General features: G+C 56.2%; 1 protein-coding gene across 1 annotated transcript; it reads left to right on the forward strand.

Moving 5' to 3' along the window:
• The first annotated feature begins 6,951 nt into the window (after positions 1 to 6,951).
• Positions 6,952 to 8,859, forward strand: FOXD3 (forkhead box D3). Its single transcript, XM_051798443.1, has one exon. The coding sequence runs from the start codon at positions 7,164 to 7,166 to the stop codon at positions 8,373 to 8,375; it is 1,212 nt and encodes a 403-aa protein (XP_051654403.1). The 5' UTR covers positions 6,952 to 7,163; the 3' UTR covers positions 8,376 to 8,859.
• Positions 8,860 to 14,895: the final 6,036 nt, after the last annotated feature.

The raw sequence follows: 14,895 nt of genomic DNA on the forward strand, positions 1-14,895 counted from the left end.
GTGATAACACAATTCTGTGTTTAGAATGTTGGAAGGAGAAAATGTTGGACTGGCACAGATATGTGGCAGGTCAGGATGGCCTTTCGGTGACTCCCCTTGCTCTGCCCTAAACCAGGACTTGAAGATGCTCAGCAATGCATAATTTCTTTACCAAATATAAGCAAGGAGTCCCCTAAAATATGTTACAGCACTCTCCAGTCAAGGAGCTACCTGGTTTAGGAGGTGAAGAGGTGCTTGGGGAGTTTTTGATAGAGAGATTATGGACCTGATTACATTAATACCTAACATGGGTTTTAACCTGCATTTTGGGTAAAATTCACCATTCTGCAGAAGGCCCATAAAAGGCCTGTGCACCACTTACGCCCCACCAAGGCCCCATTTGGAGGGTGCACGTGGAGCTGGGGTGATACATGGGCCCTGTGCCTCTGGAGGGGCTCCAGCCCTGATCCATCAATAATATTCCATGTGTTGGGGAAAAATATTAGCAGAGTAGTTTTATTAACAACAGCGATAACTCAGTGCTTGTCTTTCCCTGCTCAGTAAAGGGAATCCAGGGTGTTGTACACGAGACAGAGGAAAGGCTCACAAAACTATCCTGGAAAAAACAAACAAATGAAGCCTTGGGAAGCAGGAGAGCCCGTGGAGGGGGAGCCGGCTCCCACCAACACCCTGGCTGTGCTGATTAATAAAATTAAATTCTGGATCAGCTCGAGGATCCCACGATGTGGGAAATCTCACGGGAGTGTCTGTGAGTTAAGAACTATGTTTGCTCCACACTGGGAAGGGGACTGGCCCAGCACACTGAGGGCTCCCAGCCGTGCTGCTTTCAGCAAAGGGATTTCCCTCACATCCCTGGAAATCCTCTTAGCTTCTTCATTTGCATCTCAATGGCAAGGGGAATAACTGAGAAAAAAAAAACCTGCTGTGCCTTCCTCACACCTTCTGCCTACCTGCGAAGTCGGTGTAAAAACACACAGGGCAGCGATTTGAAACGAGATGCCACTGCTGCCTCTCAGTGGATCCTCATCTTGAGTGGTGTCCCTTCTTTTTGGGTTGCATTCCCCCTTTTTGAGGCATGTCCCCATGTTTGCCCCATAGCACCACCTGCACCATCCCTTTGAGCCATGCATAGATGGAGGGGAAAAAAACTACATCATGCTGATTTATTCAGACAATTAAAGGCCTTTTCATATAAAATGAATATTCCTTCCGGAACCCACTGAGTGTCCCCTCTCCATCCATACATGGAGGAATCTGCAGGTTTTGAAGAAGCGAGATGGCCCAAGCACATCCCTTCCCTGACCAGCCATTCCCTGGAGCGTGAGCTGGAGGGTGTCCATGTCACATCCATGTGCCTCCCACCAGAGCACCCCAGAACCTGGGCCAGGGTCACCCTTTTGTGTCCATCCCATTCCTCCAGGAATTCAAATAAATCAAATTTAAAGGATTTTTTGCATCTGCTTTTTGTTCCTATGTATTTATTATGCCTCACGAAATAGGAGGGACAGGGATGTGGCAGGATGTTTAGAGGATGAGTTTTAGCCATTTTTATGGGATGACTGGAGACATGAGCAGGGTCCTTCCAGGAATCAACACTGCTGGATGCCAGGGCTGCATGGGACTGCAGAGTGGGTGCAGGTGCTTGCAGGTGAAATTGGGGATAAATATCCATTTATTTAGAGTGGGGATTTGCAAAATGAAAATCTGAAGAATAAACGAATTTTGATTGAACAGTTGCCATATGCTTTGGGTTGGTTTTTTTTTCAAATCAGGTCTCAGCTAACTTTGCAGTCGTCTTGCCCAAAAGGCAGCAGAACTCCTTTGCTCACACACCCCAATTTGCCCAATAGTAATTCTGTATTTTACCTTATTTGGTTAATTTTGCTCTCTCCCTGCTTTGTAAAGCACCCGAATCTCTGAGCTGTACCAGGCTCCACTCTTCTGACCATTTTGATTTTGTTTTGTGAGTCCCAAGAGAATTCCTCATGGGGACACCTGAACGCTGCCACCTACTTTTGCCAGCTCCCCGGGATGTTTTCCTGCCTGTGTCCAACACGGGGATGTTTCCCTGCGAGCCGAGCGGAGCCAGCACCGCTGTGCCTCTCCACCTGCACCCTCCCGGCTCCCAGGGGAGAGGCAGGAGCGAGGAGGCAATGACCAGGGCCGAGACGCACCTACAGCAAAATTAACTCCAAATTCGAGGCGATTCGTGTTGTTCCATAAACACGGTGTTTGGCTGGTGTTTAGATCCGGAGCGGGGAGAAGCTCGGGGTGAAACCGTAGGGGCGGTGGGAGGACAGACACAGTGCGGGGCTGCAGCGCTGTCCGACCCCGACGGCGAGGGCTGCCCAGAGGGAGAGTGTGCGGGCACATATACCCGCATAGACAACCGCATCCCTGGGGGGGGGGCCAGGGGAGGTGGTTTGTGCCTCCCCTCGCCCGCCCGCGGTCCCCCGGGGCCGGGCGGGGAGCGGGACCGGGACCGCGGGGCAGCCCCGGCGTCTCCGCCTGGCTCGGAGGGGCGCGGGGGAGGGGGGCCTGTGTGTATTTGGGGGTGTCTCTCCCAGGAGGAAAGGCCTCGGAACGTGGAAAATCTGCGCCTGGATGAAATGCGAGCTCAGCGGGAAGGGCAGCGAGCAAACAGCGCGGGGGGCCGCGGGGATGGGGAGCAGCGCGGGTTCCGCGGGGAACGGCGCCTCGTCCCTGCGGCAGCCCAGAGGGCTCGGGGGGGTCCCCGAAGTTCTCTTTCCCCCGCACGGCGGAAAGTCCCGCGGCCGCGGAGCGCCGGCCGCCCCCAGCTTGGGTTTCCCTAAAGGCGAACTGGGGCTAAATAATGGATCGATCTAAAATTAACCGGAGGAATGGAAATGCTCTAAAAATAAGCCAGCAGCTGCCGTGGTCGCAGCCCCCCGCTCCCGTGGGGAAGGGGGAGTGGGGCCGGCCGGAGGAGGGGGCGCGGGTAGGGCCGGGCGGGCTACGCGGGGCGGTGCGGAGCGATCCCCGCAGATCTCCGCGGGCGCGGGGCTGCCGGCGGGGCGGGGGCAGCTCCGCGCCTCGGCGCGGACGGAGCCCCCCAAAACTCCGCCGCTGTCCAACCGGTGATTTTAATTTTCTTTTGCATTTATATATTTTTAATTATTTTTATTTGAGCTCGGAAGCGCCTGGGGGAGCGGCGGGTCGCCTCCCCCGGCATCACCGGCCCGGCCGGGGGGCGGTCGCGGGGGCTGCAGAGCGTGTGCGGGAGCAGCCCCGCAGCGCCGAGCAGGGAGAGGGTCCCGGCCCGCTGCGAGCCCCTCCGCGCACACACACGCACACACACTCACACTCACACACCTCCTCCTCTTCCCTCCTTTTTGATCCATGCAGCGATCCCATATCCTCCCGGCTTGTCTCTTTTATTCTTTTGTACTGAGGCGCGTTGTCCTGGCCAGCAGTGTGAACGGGGGCTTTGTAAAACGGGACAGATAAAAATGAGCAACATCATATTGTTTGACAGAATGATCCAAAATGATAAAATGCCTTCTCCGGAGGGGGTGAAAATGGTGAATTCCTAAAAAACAAGAGCGTCGCTTCTCTCCTCAGTCTCCCTGCGCTGCTCGCTGTAGCCTAAAGGGATCTGCCGCCTGCACCAGCCCGGATCACGTCCAGCCACTCTTTTCAATGGGAAGTCTCTTTTTAAAAGCCTTCATTTATTTATTTTTAAATAAATAAAGAAGGGGGGGGGGAGCGACTTCGTCTCGGGACCCCCCGTTCTCCTCGCGGCGAATGAAAAGCACAATTTTCGAGAGAAAGGCTCGTTTTGATTAAATCTGACATGCTGCTGATAACTCCATGCTAATGTGAAATAATTAACATAATAGCCATAATTAAAAGCACGCTAACAATGCCATAAATTTATCACACAATTTTACTAGCTTTCTGCCCCTAACTGCTCTCTCATCGTTAATTAAACGTGTTGCCTTTTACGGAATGAATGTTTATACATTTTCAATACAAATAAATCCGAAGCCGTTTTGGAAACATGACCAATTTCGTTTTACACTGAGATCTGCCGGGTTTGCGGGCGATTTATTACAATTAAAAAAAAAAAAAAAAAGAAAGAAAAAAAGAAAAGAAAAGAAAAAAGGAAATCAAACCTGTCCAGATAGAGGCCTAAAAAAAATAGGGGAGAAAAAGATATATATACGATAATCTGCATCTTTAGCGAAAAGGCTGGCTGGAGGGGGGGTCCAGGCGCCGCCACTCGACCAGCACCGACCCCGTCCCCGGTCCCAACCCCGGTTGGGGGATGTCTGTGTGTCCCTGTCGTGTCCCTCCCCTTGGATATGTTTATTTTACAGGGATTTCTCACCCGCGGCCCCTCTCCTGCGAGCCCCTTTACCCCCGCACGTTTGTACCGAACGACAATGCTGGTTTAATCCAGGTCAGGTCAACGATTTATATAACTCATTAGTGAAAGTAATAGGCTTAAGGAGCTGAAAGGGGACACCTTTGGTTTCTCCTTCCTTTAAAACGATTACAGAAGCAGAAATTGCCCCAGCCCTGCCTTTCCTCCTCAATCCCCCCCACCCCCGAGGCTCAGCCTCTGGATTTATTTTTAACTCGCTTCGCAGTCAGTATCTTGCTTTGCCATATTAGAATCAAATTGAGTTGTAATTAATTTCTCCGTCTCTATCATAACTTATTCCATCCTCCCTTTCCACGCTGCTCTGCCGTGTCTCTATTTGACTCCGTATCGATCCAGACGATACAGTTTGTTTTTCTCCTGTTGCTAAATCTATCTGTCTATATGGGCGCCCACTTTCTATTTCTGGCCGTGTCATTATTGTGGGTTTCCACCTCCACAGAAGCTGCTTTAATTATTTTATCGCTTTGCAGGACGCAGTTCCTGCTCCCGCTCCCCTTCAGCCCTTGAACTTCGATGGGTTAGGGCGCTCCCGAGATATTTGGGGAAAACTTTCCCGATTTTTAGAAAAGATTTTCTCCCTCCCCACTCCGGCTGGATGGGCTCCTAAATACTTTCTAACGGGGTGGGCTCCAAAATACTGCCCTAAGCTTCACCAGATGAAGGCCTGGAGCCGCAACAGCGCCCGCGGAGGGGCGCGGAAAGGCGCGGAGCGGGGCGGCCCCGCTCAGCCGGCAGCCGTGATTGAACACGGGATTAGCACAATAGAGCCCTAATCGAGGGGAAACGTTTCTTTTCACGCTAAGCACCGTAATTAATGGTATGAATCAATTAATTTGACTTTTATTGTGTCGAAGAACAGCGCAACAAATGGAACGGGGGGCTGCGGAGTTGGGGGGTTTTCTCCTTTTTCCCTGGGAGAGCCTTTGCGGTGAGACGGGGGGGACACATAACGGGAGTGTGCGAGTGCTGCTGTGGGTATGTGAGTCCGTGTGTGTGTGAGAGGGCGGTGCGCGGGTGCGGAGCCCAGGGTCATGGTCCACGGGGCGCGGAGATCCACTGGGAAACGCGGAAAAACGGAGCGCAGGGGGAAACCAGTCTGAAAGTCCCCCCCATCCTCCCCGCGGCCCCTTCTGCGGGGTCGGGCCCGCCCGCAGCGATCCGTCGAGGCTCTGGGAGAGGCCGGGACATCGACCTTAGCGAGACTCCGATGGATTTTGGGGGAAGGGAGGGAATTGCCTTCCCTAAGACAGCACCGCTCGTAGGAAATCGTTCGCTCCCGGGACATTTTTCTAATTTAATCGCATTCACCGAAATCGGACAGCACGTGGGAGAACTACAAGAGCAAAAGGTTCGGCGGGACGGATTAAAAAGTCAAACACCGTGATCCACCCGTGGCCGAGGGCCCGGGCGGGGGGTCCCGCACCGGGGCAGGGGTGGGTGGCCGAGCCCCCTCCCGCCCCGCCGGGCGCCTCTCCCCGGGCCGGGGCTTACCTGGGGCCGCGGCAATACGGTCCTCACATTCACACACACTCCCTCATTTCCTACTTTTTCTTACGCTAAGGCCCGCAATGATTAAGTCGTTAATACCTCTGGAAAAAAAAAAAAAAAAAAAAAAAAAAAAAAAAAAAGAAAGAAAAAAAAGGAAAATAAAAATAAAAAAAAAAAAAAAGAAAAAAAAGAAAAAAAAAAGAAACCGGCTAAAGGGGTCTTTATTTATAGTTTCCCTTTGTTATTTTACGTCTTTTTTATTTCTCTCTGCAACTAAGCTAATAGATTAATCAATAGCCATTCTCTGATCTTCCGTTCCCAGCTGGTGGTGTGCTGCTAGAAAAAAAAAAAAAATAAAAAAAATTAGAAAACCACAGAAAAGTGGTTTCGGAGCCCAAACTTGGTGCTTTTAAGCGCTGTGACGGCGGCGCATCCGCCGAGCCTGCGCTGCCGAGCGCACCGAGAGCGGCGGCTCCGGGCCCGGCGCACCGAGAGCGGCGGAGGCGGCGACGAGCCCCCGGTGCGGCAACTCGTCCGCGGGGGCCGGAGGGTCCCGGTGCCGTCGGGGGCCGTCGGGGCGGGCGGAGCGGAGCCGCCGCTGGTCTTTGTTGACAGTCCATGAAACAACTCGAGTTTTGCATGACTTCACAGCGGGGCGCCTGACGTCAGGCGGTCACGTGGAGCCGCCTCCGAGTATATCTTTAACGGGAAAGTAATCTATCAGGCAGTCGGGACCGCCGCGCTGCCAAAGTGGCGAGCGAGGCCCCGCGACCCCCGGCCTCCTGCCCCCGCCCCGCCCGGCCGCCGGGAGCTCCGTCCCCTCCCTCCGCCGAGGGGGGGAAAAAAAAAACAACCAGCAAAAAAAAAACAACCCAGAGGAGAGGAGGAAAGAGGGAAGGAAAAAAAACCCCCATCCATCCAGCGCGGAGGGCGGCGGAGCGGTGCGCGGCGCGGCCGCGGAGCGGAGCGGTGGAGCGGCGGCGGCCCGCGGAGCGGCCCCATGCGCGGCGGGCGCGCAGCGCGGCGGGCGGGACCCAGCGGAGCGGCCGCCTGAGCCCCGATGCCCGGCGGCGGGAGGTGACCCGGCGGCCAGCGCAGCCCCGCGCACGGGAGAGCGGCGGGCGCGGCCGCCCCATGCCCCGCGGGGACGGCCCCATGCCCGCTCGGGTGTAGCCCCCGGGGCCGGTCGAAGCCGCGGCGGGAGCGGGGCGCGGGGGGACCCCGGTGCGGTCGGGAGGCCCCGCCGCCGCCGCCCCGCCGAGCGGGGATGACCCTGTCGGGCGGCGGCAGCGCCAGCGACATGTCCGGCCCCGCCGTCCCGGCGGCCGAGGATGTGGATATCGACGTGGTGGGCGAGGGCGACGACGGGCCGGGCAAGGACAGCGAGGGCGAGGCCGGCAGCCCCGCCGCCCTGCCGCGCCTGCCGCTGGACGAAGCGGCGGAGCTGGCGCTGCCCGCGGAGCCGGGCGCGGGCGCGGAGAGCGGCAGCAGCGGCAGCGGGAGCCCGGCCGGGGCGGCCCCCGGCGGCGCGGCCGAGGGCGGCAAGGGGGGCGGCGAGGAGGGGGCGAGCGGCGGCGGCGGCGGGGCGGCGGGGCAGAGCAAGCCCAAGAGCAGCCTGGTGAAGCCGCCCTACTCGTACATCGCCCTCATCACCATGGCCATCCTACAGAGCCCGCAGAAGAAGCTGACGCTCAGCGGCATCTGCGAGTTCATCAGCAATCGCTTCCCCTACTACCGGGAGAAGTTCCCCGCCTGGCAGAACAGCATCCGCCACAACCTCTCACTCAACGACTGCTTCGTCAAGATCCCCCGGGAGCCCGGCAACCCGGGCAAGGGCAACTACTGGACGCTGGACCCGCAGTCCGAGGACATGTTCGACAACGGCAGCTTCCTCCGCCGCAGGAAGCGCTTCAAGAGGCACCAGCAGGAACACCTGCGGGACCAGACGGCTCTCATGATGCAGGGCTTCGGTGCCTACGGCCTGGCTGGCCCCTATGGCCGCCCCTACGGGCTGCACCCCGGCGCCTACACGCACCCCGCGGCGGCCGCGGCCGCGCTGCAGTACCCCTACATCCCTCCGGTGGGGCCCATGCTGCCGCCCGCCGTGCCGCTGCTGCCGTCCAGCGAGCTCAGCCGCAAAGCCTTCAACTCCCAGCTCAGCCCCAGCCTCCAGCTGCAGCTCAACAGCCTGGGCGCCGCCGGCTCCATCGTCAAGTCGGAGCCCAGCAGCCGCCCGTCCTTCAGCATCGAGAACATCATCGGCGTCCCGGCCGCCAGCTCGGCCGCCAGCGCACAGACTTTCCTGCGGCCGCCCGTCACCGTGCAGTCGGCCCTGATGGCCCACCAGCCGCTGGCGCTGGCCAGGACCACCGCGGCCATCGCCCCCATCCTCAGCGTGCCTACCAACATCATCGCGGGGCAGTTCCTGCAGCCCGCAGCCCCCGCCGCCGCCGTGCAGGCCAAGTGGCCGGCGCAGTAGCCCCGGGCGGTAGCCCCGGGCATCGCCCCGGAGGGCTCCGGCCGCCCCCTCGGGGCTCCGCGGCCGCTGGGGCTCGGGGCGGCAGCGGGCACCGGCCACCGCCGCTTGTACATATTTGTATCAAAAATCACTGACGTTGCTTTCGGGGTTTTTATTTTTCTAAAGAGGCGAAATGACGGTCGCGATTAAGGAGCTGCGAACTTTCACTTTTTTTGAAGGTTCCGGCGCTCCGAGCGGTTTTATCCGAAATAAACGAACAAACGAGAAAACGAAATTGTACAAAAAAATAAACAGGGGAAATTTTAAGTATTAAACGAACGAACATAAAAAAAAAAAGAGAGAGAGAATTTTGGAGAAAAAAAAAAGGAGGAAAAACGCTGTCATTCTATTATAGAAGTCTGTTTATATATGAATGAATATATGTATTCTAAATGTTATCCCTTCGTGTTGTACACAACTTTGTAAATAAATTTTTAAAATGCTCTGCCCGTCTCTGTGTGAGCGGCTCCTCTGTGACCCCCCGCTCGCAGGACGGGATGCGCGGCCGCGGAGAACGGCGGAGGGGGGAGAACAGCGCGGGGCGCGGCCGCGGAGCTCCGGTTCTCCATCCCGGCGGAGGTTTGGGTTCCGCAGGTCGCGGCGCGGGGCGGTGCGGGCGGGTTTCCCAAGGAATCTCCCGCCGCTCGGGATGTGCTTTGCGCGGCCGCGCAGCGAAAGCCACCGGCCCTGCTTGTTACCGGAGCAGCCGCCGCGGCGGGGCCAACATCACACCGATTCTTCCAAAATCAAACCTTCCCCTGCAGATCCGAGGCTCCCTCAACCGCGCCGTGATGTTTCCCTAAATATATACATTTTTCTCGGCCTGACTTCGGCTCCGCATCTCGACGCTGCGGGATTCCCAGCCGCAATTGGTACGCTTTGGGTCGGCGTTCGGGGCTAATTATAAGGGAAATTATTTTGCATAAAACACGTTGGGTCAGTTTAAGTAATGTTTATTATTTATTTTATATGAAAAAAAAATTATATATATTCAAGTCGTGCCCGTGCGGTGTCCGAGCGCGGATCTTTCGTTTCGATCAGGAAAATTATCGCTGTTAATGCAGCGGCTCTTCCCGCGGGAAGGAACTGGCCTTTCCCAGCTAATTCCTAAAAACTCTGCTTTAACGGCAGCTGCGAAAATTAAAAAAAAAAAAAATAGATTCAAGTATATTTTCGGGGCTAAAGTAAAGAGCCGGCCAAGAGGAAAAAAACAAGAGAGAGAGAATTAATATGTAGCGTCATAATATTTAAAGCAGCGCTTTGTGGTATTGAGCCTGGAGACATCTCGGTCTCTCCTGTGCACTGACAGTGTTTGATAATTCATTATCTTCTTCTTACAACGTGACATTTTTTGTCACCTTTGAAAACCTTCGTGGATTTTGCTTTTCCGCCCAAATAATTCGTTGTCTTTGTTAGGAAAATCGGCGGTGTGAAATGCAGGCGGGATGCGGGATGCGGCAGGCTCGGCTGCGGGAGAAGCTGGACCAGGCGCTTATTTCCCTTCCAAAAACCCGCTGGCAGCCGCGAATTTAAAATAAATATATAAATAAAAGTGTCCTTGCTTTCCTGGTAAGCAGTAAATATTATTTCTTCCAAAGTAAATATTTATACCTCCGCATACATAGACTAAAATAAACCGAGCAGCCCCGGTGATGAGATCGTTTGAACTTTATAAATAAGGACTCGCTAATCATCTGCCAGGGACAGGGAGAACCTGGAGAGAGCGGGGACACGCGGGGCCCTGCATGGGCACCCACGGCCCCGCGGAACCCCGCGGAGCGGAATGTGGCGGTGCGTGGCGGTGTCAGAGAAGCGGGTTGTTTCACAGTTGTGTCTGGGTAATCGGTTTTACACAAACAGCAAATGGTGGGTGATCTGTGCGATTGAGGGGGTTTCTATATTTAGCGGATCCCCTGGGAAAAAAGGAAGGAGCCTCTGCCCGGAGTCACTGTAAGGCTCAAGAAGCTGCTGATCCAGGGCTTCCAGAGGACACCGGATAACAGGGGCTCATTCCATTCCCCAGCCTTTGTTACTTATAAAATTACTCGCTCATATTTCCCCACATAGCAGCAATACCTCGGCTCGGCATCTGCGCGGCGGCGGCGGCGGCGGCATCGGCAACTTTCCTCCCGCTGCCTCCCATCGGGAACCGCTTCTAGCTCCGTTCCCTCAGTCCTCTCTTTCTCTCCCCCAGTCTTCCCTCGATCGTCGAGGACAGCGGCTGCCGGGAGAAGCCTTTCCCCGGGAAGGGGCGACGGCGGCGGCGGCCCCCGGGGCCGGGCAGCACCGGGAGGGCGCGGGGCTGGGGAAGGACCGCGGTGAGACCCCCGCCCAGCCGCCTCCTCCCCGCGGGAGCCGCCGGGTCCCGCAGCCGCGGGGCCGAGAGAGGCAGCGGGTCCGTGCGGGCGGGGGAGGCTCCCGGTGGCCGCGGGGCTGCAGTGGCGCACCGGGGCCTGCGGGGGGCGCGGCAGGTCCCGCTGCGCCCGCGGGAATGGACGCGCCCCCCCGGGACCGGGAGCATCCCGCATCCCCCGGAGCCCGGAGCATCACTCGGGGTTGGGATCACCCCCACAGCCCCCGAGGCCGGGAGCACCCCGGGGAACCGGGAGCACTTCAGGGGTATGGGAGCACTCCCGGTGTCTGCAGCCGCCCCCGGGACGGCACCGAATGGGCACAAAGCTACCGGCGGGGCTCGGCGGTCCCGGGGGTGCCAGAAATCGGTCCCCATATAGGGGAGGGTTTGCAGCCGGGACGGGAGCGGTTCTCCCGCACGGTGCTGCCCAGAGGAGCGGGCGCAGACTCCACAGCCGGACTGGGAGCGGCGGGCCGGGGGCAAACGGGAGCACCATGTCCTGGCGAACTTTCCTCAGCCACGGGCCTCAGTTAGACCACAGAAACTCTTTTCCTTGTTCTTTCTCTGCTTTTCCCTTCCACGAACTTGTCCGATGCATATGGCACAACTTGACACGGCCGGTGACAGATGCCCATTAGTGTAAGTCGTGTCACGTCGGTCCCTGGGGTGTGTTGGAAGTAACTAGATCCGAAACACCGCGAAAATGACCCTCCTCGCAGCCCAGAGAGTTTACCCAGAGCCACCTCCACTCCACTGACACTTTCCCCCCTTGTTTATTGCAATTACGACCCCGCCGCTCCCTCCGTCCGGGGAAGGAATGTACGATAGGATCTGGCCCTAATCCTCTAAACCATCACGTTGGTTGAAAAAGGGACGAGATGGGCTCATCAGGGCCATTTCCTAGGCTCCCGAGGAACTCTCACCTTTCCCTGTGCGGCCGCGGGAGTTGCGCCCCCTTTTCCCCCCCACTCCGCTCTGCCGTCTCCCAGCACCGTCTATTTATAGCACCACGGTCTGTTCCCGGGCAGAGCGCGGGGCTAAAAGTTACGGGCTGACGGGGCTAATGGGTGTTGAGAGGCTGCGGCGAGCGTTGGAAAAGGCAAGGAAAGATCTTCTGCGGACACTGTGTATTTATCGCGCGTGGAAGTTGTTCCTCTGTAAGGAGCCCACTCCGCCCCCAGTCCCCTGGCTCGGCACAGCCGTGTTCCCGGCGGGGTAGCGGTCGGAGACCCCTCTCCGGAGCTGCGGGACGGCAGAACTGAGGCCCGGTTTCCCGGAGGAAACACCGTCGGGAGCGCTCCGGGGACACCAAGGGAGGGATGCCCATCGGACACCTTCCTTCTCGGTCTGTCCCACAGGGAGGTGGCCGGAGCAAATCATCCACTGGGGACATCGAACCCCTTTGGGATACAGTTCCCTGTTCCTCGAGGGTTACTGGTTTGGGTCCGCGCGGGCTGTACGGGGGGGCGTTTAACCGCCCACCCCCCGCATATCGCAGCGCTGGCCGACTCCCAGCGCTCCCTCCGACTCTGGGGATGCGGCTCTCCTGGGCCAGAAATAAAGGAAGGGGGGCCAACATTTCGCTTTGGGAAGCGCCATCCCTCGTCCTTCATTGGGCTCTCGGGAGTCTCCCGCTCCGGGAAAGACACAAGGACTTGCTTTTGCGGGGGTGAAGATTTTTTTTCTCCCACCTGCGTGTGCGGGGCAGGGGGGCAGTTCCCGAGGGAATTCGATGGGATTTTGCCTCCTGGGGCAGCTCGGGCAGTTTTGTGGACTCTTCCTCGTGTCCGAGGCGCACGGGGGTCCGACCCCGCGGGGTCAACTCGGCCCGGGAGGCGGAAAAACAGCCTCGCCATTCCGAGGGGGACTTTATTGGTGTTAGAAGGCAGCCGGTGACAAATCACAGTGAGCTCCACGCGCAAGTTGCGCTGCCCATCCCCGTGGATCTGGGCACGGGAACGGGCATTCCCCGGGGCGGCGACTGATGCGCTCCCGCTTAAACCTCCGCCCGGAGCCGCGAGCATCCCTGTCATCCCTCCCCGAAGTCTCCCTTCCCACCGCTGTGCCTTTTCCCCGAGCCGGGAACTGCTGCAACTGGCCAAACATCCTCATGCAGTTTTCTTGGTAGACAACACTTCTATTTCGGGGGCTTTTATTGAAATACGTGTTACCAGTGCTAAAACATAAAGCGTTATGTACTTAAAAGATGCAGAGCATAGGTATTACATCCACAGGAAGTATTTTAGTCAGTGAATGTTCAATGTAGCAGGTAGAGATGAACTTAGCACGTCTTCCAGACTGAACTGGGAACAGACTCTTCAGCCATAAAATGCACTTAACAGTCTATTTAATAGTGGCGAGGTCCTTGAAAATGCAATATCCATGCTAATCTTGCCTTTTTCTAAATCAGAAATGAAAAATAGGTCAGGAAGGTAGAACCTTCCCCTTCCATTTAAAATGTGACATTTAATCTATTTAAATAACTAAGTAAACTTTATTAATCCAGGATTTGGTAAGCAAGCTGAGGAAGCAGGCACTGCGCGACTTTATTAAGACGGCGAAGTGTGAGACGGAGCGTCCTTGAACTCCAGGTGCAATAAAACCCCGGGTTTCTCGAGGTTCAGCAAAATGGGAAAAGCCGGGACACAGGAAAACGGCCCAATCTTTCCTCTCCATGAAGGGATGGAAAGTCTCGCTCTGCTTTACCGAGGGCTCGGAGTATCCCCCGGGCTGGGAGTCCCCGGGTCGGGCGGGGGAAGCTCCGTGTCCCCCAACGCCCAGAGAATCGCAGGGACTCAAGAAAACCACCCAAACCCTCAATAATTTCTAGTTACTTTATTAAGTCCTAGTATTTCAGGGGAATAAAATAAAATAAATCCATCTCCCCGGCAGTGGTTTCAAAAATGTTTATTCCTGTTTTTGCTCGGGAAAGGATAGGAAAGAGCCGAGGCTCCAGCGGGCTGTCGGTGCGTGGCTCCCAGCGCCCAGCTCTGTGCCCGCTAAATCACGGTCGATGTTCTGGTGTCGGCATAAAAGGTCAGATTGTGAATCTGCAATTGAAAACGTCTCCAGAGTTTGTTTCCCCGCTCGCTCCTGCATCACGGCTCCGCTCAGAAACGAAATCCTTGACGAGCTGGAACTTTTTATGGCCGCAGGCTCTTCCCTCCGTCTGCTCCAGGAAAGACTTTCTTATTATCCTGACCGCATTTCACTCCAAATTTATGGAACACCCGGGAGATATTTGCCTTGCCACCGCTGGGCTTTACATAAAGCCTGAGAGCCAGGGTGGAGGAGAAGTGGCAGCGGAGCTGCCGAAGCCTCCCGAGAACGCCAAGGGTTAAGAAAAGCCGTTTATCTGCTCATTATCGGTTTCTCTTTACTCCTGAGCACCAAATCCCGCTCGTCTCCTACCCCGCGGTATCAATGTGTCCTTAATGCCTTTTCCAGTCATTGATCTGGTCAAAGTCACCGCAGAAACACTAGTGACAGAGACTCAATTCCAGGCGACGTGCCCAATGCAAGTATTTAGAAAGCATTCAATAAAAAAGCTTTCCCGGGGAGTGAATGATTTCACCTTGCAACAAAGAGCGCTCAGCTAATTGAAATAATGCACTTGAATGTGCGGCCATGGGCTCCTGCTCGCCCATTCCAGCTCCAGAAACTAATTAGGAATAACCTGCAAGATAAAACAGAAAAACTTCTTCCTTTTTTTGCGGTAGGAGCCCATAGGCAACGATCACGGACTGGGGGTGGCTGAGCGCTGCTGTGCTCCCCGGCCTCGCCGTTTGGACAATTCCGGGCATGGAAAATCCTGGAGGGAAGGGAAGGAAAGGAGAGGAAAAGAAAGAGAAGAGAGGAGGACTGAAATAGGAATATGCCCTGGTGATTCTTCGCCGGGCTTAGGCTGGGAATTCACTTTGTATCGCGTGTTTTCAGTGTCATAAACCAGCTCCAGCCACAGTGGGTTCAGGACGTGTAACTGTGTATTCCAAGTTACTTTGTGGTTGATGAGTTTTTAGGATTATGCTTATTTTACAGAGTTGTGATCTCCAGACAACCCTTAAAATCCTACCAATATCCTGCATTTTACTTAGCAGTAGTATAAGTGATGGAGTACAACAGATTAGA

The sequence above is a fragment of the Manacus candei genome, unplaced genomic scaffold (assembly GCF_025592945.1).
Source record: "Manacus candei isolate 608988 ecotype Guabito, Panama unplaced genomic scaffold, ASM2559294v1 h1tg000005l, whole genome shotgun sequence".
Taxonomy (NCBI): Eukaryota; Metazoa; Chordata; class Aves; order Passeriformes; family Pipridae; genus Manacus; species Manacus candei.